The sequence below is a fragment of the Pseudochaenichthys georgianus genome, chromosome 19, assembly GCF_902827115.2.
Source record: "Pseudochaenichthys georgianus chromosome 19, fPseGeo1.2, whole genome shotgun sequence".
Classification (NCBI taxonomy): Eukaryota; Metazoa; Chordata; class Actinopteri; order Perciformes; family Channichthyidae; genus Pseudochaenichthys; species Pseudochaenichthys georgianus.
Window position 1 is genome coordinate 27,118,412 of NC_047521.1, and position 8,498 is coordinate 27,126,909.

At 42.0% G+C, this 8,498-nt stretch overlaps 1 protein-coding gene across 3 annotated transcripts; it reads left to right on the forward strand.

Moving 5' to 3' along the window:
- The first annotated feature begins 1,860 nt into the window (after positions 1-1,860).
- On the forward strand, positions 1,861-6,725 carry LOC117465072 (leucine-rich repeat-containing protein 18-like). 3 transcript variants are annotated; one of them, XM_034107950.2, is made up of 4 exons: positions 1,861-2,098; positions 2,650-2,715; positions 2,820-3,081; positions 4,303-6,725. In XM_034107950.2, the coding sequence occupies exons 3-4, from the start codon at positions 2,824-2,826 to the stop codon at positions 4,726-4,728; spliced, it is 684 nt and encodes a 227-aa protein (XP_033963841.1). In that variant the 5' UTR covers positions 1,861-2,098; positions 2,650-2,715; positions 2,820-2,823; the 3' UTR covers positions 4,729-6,725. The 3 variants fall into 3 exon arrangements, with proteins under 3 accessions (XP_033963841.1, XP_033963840.1, XP_033963842.1); XM_034107949.2 differs by lacking the exon at positions 2,650-2,715 and having other exon boundaries at positions 2,734-3,081; XM_034107951.2 differs by lacking the exon at positions 2,650-2,715.
- The last annotated feature ends 1,773 nt before the right edge of the window (positions 6,726-8,498 follow it).

Genomic DNA, 8,498 nt, shown 5'->3' on the forward strand with positions numbered 1-8,498 from the left:
CTCCTTTCTGTGGTGATTGTGTGTGTTTACATGCACATGATATTCCCTTTTTAAAGTGGCATTGTTAAAGGTGGGGTAGGTACATTTGAAAAACCGGCTCGAGATCGCTAGAATTTGAAAATACACAACCGGAAAAAATCTGCTACTTCCTTACAGAGCCCCTCCTCCAACACACACGAACGCGCACATGACCAATGAGGGCACGAGATAAGTTTGTGCCCCGGTGGAAGGCTGACAGGCAGGCAGGCCATCTACTTTTTTTATGGATTTTTTGTCAAAGCACTTCAGATATTCATTGCTATCGGGATGTTAAGAGCATTCAATGGAATATAACAAAAAGTGTATCTCGAGCCGGTTTCTGAAACTTACCTACCCCACCTTTAAGTGACCTGTTTTAGGTTCATGCTTGTGGACTTCCATTTAATAACCCGTTTCTAATAATGCTTTCTCACCAACAATCTGATTATATAGGGACACTTGGTTCGATTTCCGGGTACTGCTTTTACGTATACAAGTGCTGTTTAAGCGAACCTTAGTAGCATGCATAGTTGTAGTTATGCTATTCTGTAGGTCAACAACAAAATAATACAAAATGGGGGGACTTGTTTTTATGGGGAAGGCTTTATCTGCTCCTACATCTGTTAACATGAGCACCCAGCTTGTGTGCATTATCTCAGTATTTACACCTGTGACATGTCACGGTGTCAGTCTGTCAGTAATCACTTTATTGGACCACGACCAGGGGCTGCTTACATCACATCTAGTACTGGTTTACAAGGCAAACATCCATATTCAAATTATCCTTATTAACATTTAGTAATCTAATTAAAGAGATGCTTCACCTAGCAACGTTTAGGGATATCAGACTGGAAGGTTTACTGATTTAAAGGTAGTGACATGATACTGCAACTTGTACAAATACAGCACCATCTACTGGACGGTAAGACGTACTGTACGGCATTCATTTCAGGTGAATGCGCCAGGCGAAATGTCTGAAGTGAGACAACGGTATGTGACACGTTAGACTCAACGCTGGTGTGTGTGTGTGTGTGTGTGTGTGTGTGTGTGTGTGTGTGTGTGTGTGTGTGTGTGTGTGTGTGTGTGTGTGTGTGTGTGTGTGTGTGTGTGTGTGTGTGTGTGTGTGTGTGTGTGTGTGTGTGTGTGTGTGTGTGCGCAAACTTTTTTCTTATTTTATCGTCTTGACCATAAATGTCCTTATTTGGCTAGATTCAATGATTTATATGTCTGGTATACAACATGTCATAGCTTTAAAGGTCTTGTTACTAGTAAAAAAAAACACCAATATTCACTTTAAATTGAAATGAAAGAGAGGAATACAGTACGCCTACATATATTAGAGGCTAAAACTGCATTTACTTAAACAATTAATCTATTCTCAATATATTTGCCGATTATTAGGGGGCGGTGGTGGCGAAGTCGATAGGGACTGGAAGGTCACCAGTTCAAGTCCCGGCAAGACCAAGTGCTACCGAGGTGTCCCTGAGCAAGGCACCGTTCCCCACACTGCTCCCCGGGCGCCGTTCAAAATGGCAGCCCACTGCTCGGATGGGTCAAATGCAGAGAAACCATTTCCCCACGAGGGATTAATAAAAGTCCATCTTATTATTCTGTAGCGCGACTAGATCAAGATCATGTCTCGCTTCTTTTTTTTTTACAGCAACCCTTTATTTCCCTTGAAATCAGAGATCAACATTGACACATATGTGGTTTACATTTGAAAGAGAATACTCCTGGAGACAGTTACCGTGATCTTTTAAAATGTCTTCCAAACACAAACAAAGAGTCCTGCTGAAGCCGCTCAAAGCCTTAAAACCTCCGTTGCCCGGTAACAGAAGGAAACATGCCATGTCCGGCAAAGTGTGTGTCCGACGCAGCACTGAGCACCATGTCAGCTGTCTCCTCCTCTGGCTTCAGCCCTCTATCTAGCTTGTATTAACACATCTCCTCATGGCCCCTTGATGCAGAGTGTATATACATATATACAGAGGTCAAGAGAAATGGTGTTTCCGGACTCCCTTTTGAATTGTTCCTGGTCTTCGATGTGCTGGATCTAAGGAAGCAGTCACCTGTAATGCTGGTGAGTAATCAAAGAGTTTCTTATGCAGTAATATGTGTACTAAAAATACACCTGACCGTTGACTTTCTCTCTGTATGTATTCGAAAAAGATATTTTTTTTATTACTTTCTTCAAAACATTTATATTCAGTTTTCTGAAATGTTGATTTTCTTTTTTAATGATCTAATCAAGCATCCACTTATTAAACGTGTGCCAATTTGCATACATTCCCAGAAGAGAAATGTGAAAATGGTTCTAAATCCAGGTTTAAATGTTTTGTTGACATATTGTAGTCAAATGAATAATGCATGTGTCTTTGTATTCTGTCCGGAATTCGGAAAATATGTTCAAAAAAATCTATTTGATTAGAAATGTAAGATATTCCGATGCTAACTTTGGTGAAATTAGGAGAAATACAGACGCAAGTAGTCAAAGCTAGTGTAGTGAGTGCCTAAAAGTATGTTTTGGATACTTCTTATTCTTTGGACATGTTATGTAAGCAAAATAGCCCAAACTCTTAAAATGTACCTGTTGAATAATGTGGTATTTATTGTAAATACTCTCGATTACAGCGCCTTCTGTTAATCTGCGTTGTCATGGAACAATAGGCGAGGGTGTAAGGATATTCAAGAGGAAAGGTAAAACTCTGTCTTCAGTTCCAGGTGACTTTATCGCTCTCACTCAAGTCCTCTGTCAGAGTGCATCCTGTCCAGACTGCATCTCTTCCCTGTGTGTCCTGCAGCACGATGGCCAAAGGAAACAAAAGGAAAGCAGCCAAAAGTAAAACCATCACCTTGAAAGTGGCCAAAGAGTGTCTTCAGTTGACTCTGGATGGCAAACTGCGTCTGAATCTGAGTTTTAAGGGGGTGTCTGTGATGCCGAAGTGCCTCCCGAAGCTGTGTGAGGTGGAGGAAGTGGACCTGAGCAGGAACCTGATCCGAAAGATCCCGGACTTCATCGATTACTTCATCAGCCTCCGCCTCCTGGATCTGCACAGCAACTATGTGAGTGCGACAATTCACAAAACATAATGGTCGTAATGTAAGATATCAAAAGGGGAAGTTTCATGCGTATATTTGTTATATGCAGTGGTGTGCAGATGCCTGTACATCAGACTGGTTTCTCTACATTTGCCTTGTCTAATACTGTGAGCCAGAAATCTCCACTTTAGTATCATGTACACCACCAGACGTTCCATTTTGATTTACATAAGGATATTTTTCATTATGCGTTTTTTTTTAGGACAAAAATGTGAGGTTTTTGGGCTTGTTGATAGTATTTTCTTATTTATATGGTAATCCAATGTCTGCGTGTTGTTGCGTGACCTGTCCATGTTGCAGTGTTTAATGAGAAACTGAAGTACTTTTTGAAATGGATAGGTGTCTTCGTTTTGATTCACATACAAGTAGACCACAAAGCCTGAAATAGCTGTAACTGATACAAGCTTAAATGGTGTAGTACAGAATGTGTTTCTACTAAGGCAGTGCTTCTCAAAGTGTGGTCCGTGCGCGCCCCCTAGTGGTCCGTGAGTATATTGGGAACATTTTATATTTGAAATAAATAAATATATTTAAGTTTTCCGCACCCTCGCGGGAATATCTCCGCAATGGAGCGAGCTTAAGTTTCACTTTCGATTGCATGGAATAGCCCAGCGCAACACCTTCGTCACACATGTTGCCGCCTGTTTGTACCATTATCAGGCGATTTGTAATCTGTTCTAGAAAAACGATGTGTTTTTTTACATTTGTGGAGTTAGGTGGTCCGCGAGTGTTTTTTATTGGTTAAGTGTCCTTGGTATGAACAGGTTTGAGAAACACTGCTCTAAGGGGTTTGTTTGAATATCATTCAAAGCCTGATTTACAGCATTTTCATCTTAAAAACAAGGCGGAAATGTATTTTTTGGGGATTGTTAATAGTATTCATAGAGTACTTCAAACAGAATTGCGGCAAACTCTTATGTCATCAAAATGAACCACGAAGTTGTGCAGGTGGTAATGGAGCTTTTGTTGCGTGCTGTCCGTGCCACAGCGTCTAATGAGAAACTGAATGACTTTTTCAGATGGATACGTTTTCCTTTCTTCTTTATTCACGGCATTTTCTTTCCAAATGTTTATGTTACAACAGAAAAGAACAGAACAAGTAGATCACAAAGCCCAGGAAATAGCTGTAACTGATACAAGTGTAACTGGGATGTAATACAGAATGTGTTATTGCCCCGACTTCAGCTGGAGGAGCTCCCTGCGTCTGTCGGCCGTCTCCAGAACCTTCTGGTCCTGAACCTGTGCAACAACCGCCTGTCCAGCCTGCCCAGTGCCATGGGTCTCCTGAAGAAGCTTCTGACTCTCAGCCTGGGCATGAACCAGCTGAGCAACCTGCCCTCCTCCATCTCCGCCCTGCAGGAGCTGCGGCACATCGGCCTCTCCGACAACAAGTTCACCAGCGTCCCCTTCTGCATCTCCAGGATGGACAAACTGGAGCGGGTCAACCTGGACAGGAACCCCATCGTCACCGAGGATACATCCAACCAGTCCGTTGCTACGGAGAAGCTCTGCCTGGTGAAGGGAGGCATCCTGTGTGGAGACTGCCTCAACAAGTGCCAGACTGACAGGGAGACGATGGAGGATAATGAAAACTGGAGTGAGACAAAGTGACCGGGTAAAGCCAACCTGTTGACCCAGGAAGGATACGAAGAAACACTCATAGGAACTTCATATGTAGTTTTGACTCGTTTCGTTTTACCACACTGTGTACTCAAGCACACTGTACTGTTTCCTTACCAGTAAAGTGGTTTTAAGTTGCACTACAGCGCCATCTACTGGTCTAACACGTACAGTAAGTAAGTTCTTTAGATGTCCATGATGCATTATTATTATTATTAGCTTTAATGGAGTTGTTTTGCTCAAAGACACTCATCATTTGCTTTCTACCTCACTTACATTTTTTATCTCAACCTTCTACGGAAGAACAAATAAATGCTTCTTTACGAGAGATGCAGATAATGAAGGTTCAACAGTTTACTCTAAGCATGACGGAGCCTATAAAGCAACTATCTTAAGTTATTAGACACACTAATGCTCCTCTAAGTGTATCCAATGAGAAACCTTAATATTATATAATATATATATCTATTCAATCCCCCACTAGACGTCCATGATGCATTCTAATTGGCTTAAATAGAGCTGGTAGTCGCAGTGTTTTGGTCAAAGATACTCTTTATTTTTAACCAACAGTTCATCTCAACCTTTGTTATTATACATTTGCTTTAAACAAAAAAGCTTACAGTAGCATGACCCTAGTTGATACATCTTTTAACAACCTTTGAAGACACACGTGTATAAATCTAAATACACACGTACTAAATAGTGACAGAAGACTCGACCTAAGAGAATGTTGGTTTAACAGTTTAGTCTGAGCATATTGAAAAGTCCTTTCTGTTATTAGACTTACTAATAAGCAACTTTTATGTTACGAAATTACTCCAGTTGTAGCTCCAAAATCTTAAATAACGTCCTTCCGCCCTCTGTGTATTCCTCCCGGTGTTATCTCTAGCTTGGGATCAGTTCTTTGTCTCAGCCCGATCTCAGTGTCTATAGCAGGGGTGTCGAACTCAATTTCAACTCGGGCCACATCAGCATCATGGTTGCACTCAAAGGGCCGGTTTTATATATAAGACTATACAACAATAATAAATATATCATATATACATATATAAAAATAATGCATTATATAACATTATTGCCTCTGCATTGGTTTATTATCGGATAGGGTAATAACTTCATAATTAACTACGTCTGAAAGCAGAAGTCTAGGGCAAACGATTGCAAGTCTCTTCAGTGCGCATGTCACAAAATGATTTAAAAAGAAAAGCCAAATTCTGGAAAAACAAAAAAAATAAGTGGCATTTTGAAAAAAAAAAGTCAAATTCCGAGAAAAAAGTCTAATTTGAGATGCATTGTGGGACACGTAGTTATTGGGCAATGTGCTTCCTTTAAAGCGGCATGTAACCGTATAATAAACATATTATATTCTTTGCAAGTGAGTGTGGAAATGAAGCCGCGGGCCGGATGTGGCCCCCGGGCCTTGAGTTGGACACCCCTGGTCTCTAGTGTCCGTGTGCTGCATCAATACAATCTGGAAACCGTGAATGACCTCAGAGATGTCACCGAGCCGTCTCCACTCTGCTGATCTGCATGTGCTGAGTCGACTGAATTAAGATCTCTGCAGATCGAGGCGTTAGTGAGCAAACAGCCTGGTGTGGACCCGGCCATACAGTGAGAGTGCTCAATGGCACAGTGTGAGGCACAACATCTATCCAAAAATAACCCCTGGTCCAACAATGGTGGCGAAGTCGATAGGGACTGGAAGGTCACCAGTTCAAGTCCCGGCAAGACCAAGTGCTACCGAGGTGTCCCTGAGCAAGGCACCGTTCTCCACACTGCTCCCCGGGCGCCGTTCAAAATGGCTGCCCACTGCTCCTAACACCAGGATGGGCCAAACGCAGAGAAACCGTTTCCCCACGGGGATTAATAAAGTTTATAAAATCAAATCACAAATGAACATGTACGGCTTGAGAGAAACATGCTGATGCTGAATTGCTCAATGGTAACAGGTAGTAGTATAGTCGTTTTCAATTTATCAATTCTTCCACGACAAAAATAAGTAAATACCTAAAAGCAATTATTGTTTCGTTGTTTATTTATTTTAAGTGTATTATTCTATGTTTGTGTATCGCTTGGTTACGAGTGTGCAGCTAAAGCTGAAGGTCGGTCACAGCTGAACAGTTTGATGCTCTTTGGGCACCGCTCCCAGACACATGGACACAGTCAGGGTTATTGAAAATCAATTCACACTCCTGCGCACACACACACACACACACACACACACGCACACACACACACACACACACACACACACACACACACATAGATGTGCTGTCTTTTTGTTTCTCCCTGCTTTTTCCTCAGCCAATCCATCAGCCTCTCCTTCCTCCCAGTTGCTCTCTGTCACACACACACACACACACACACACACACACACCGGCAGGATGGACCAAACAGGATTGCTTCAGAGGCAACGCGACGTGTCCACAAATAGAATCTAATTAATGCGGATTGCACGGACCAGGCTCTTTCATTGGCCGACATTGAGGGCACTTGGACGCTGTTACAAAATAAGGAATGATGAACAAAAGCTCAAAGAAGAAATGCATTGTGGGTATTTCCCTTAAGCTTCCTCCACCTTTTACATATTTCTGTATCAAAAGTAAAACAATTCAAAGTGCCCGCCACATCCATTACAAACACGAATAAGGCCTGCTGGTTCCGCTGCATGGCTAAACCCGGTGTATGCATGTGTGTGAATGTATTGAATAAAATATATGAATTTTTGCAGTTCTTATATCCAGTCTTAGAACATAATTTCCAGACAAGCGTCACAATTACTATAATTTTAAGTGCTGAAAAGATAACATTAGAATAGTGAAACCGAAATATTAGCTATATACTGTAAGTGACTTTAAGCAGGACTTGTACACAGATATTTATATATTCTTGATATAAAAAATTACTCATATTTGTCTAAAACAGCTTCACCTAATTCTACTTGTCCCGTGTTTCCCCCTAATTCATGTTGCTGCTTAACATCTGACATTTGTTTGTGTTATCTTATCCTATAAACGTACATCATTAGCTTCCTAATTAATTATATTAAGCTTTCAGTGATCATCTTCTGAGAAATGCCCACATGCAATCCCTCCAATCTGCCCAAAGGACTGCGTAGGAAACTGAGACGGACAGAAACCCGGTCAGACAGGCAGAAGGTTTCCGTCCCTTTAGGACTCGCCACAGTCTGATGTCCTGTCAGCTCCTCTCATAACCATTAGTGGATGAAGTCATGGCGCTAATTGTCAGAGACGGAGCAGTGAAGGAGGCTAATGGGGGCAGAGAGGGGCGAGCGAGAGAGAGAGAGAGACACTTAAAGACAGGCAAAGCTCAGGGGAGAACACCTGTCTGCTGTCTCTTCAGTCAGTCACACTTCTGTCCTAACGAGCATTTTCTTTCTTCTAATTAAGGATGGGAGATGAGAGCGTCAGTCACTGGACGGCTGCTTATTAGAGAGAAGGAGACAGTTGTAGCGGAGAAACATTTCTTGATACATGTCCTTAGTGACGAGCAGGGGCGCCGCCATGTTTTGGGCCCCATGAAAAGATATCACATACGGCCCCACCACCAGACCCAGGCCACGCCAACCAAGCGCAATGCTAACCACACCTCCAGAACCCAACCCACTCATCCTTTAAATGACTACCTGTACCTGTATCCATCTTGTAGTCCAATACTAACGACACTATATTTACTGACACTGAGCGGTGAAACTATAACACTGTGCAGACGTGTATATACAATAGACTTCAATAGTCATC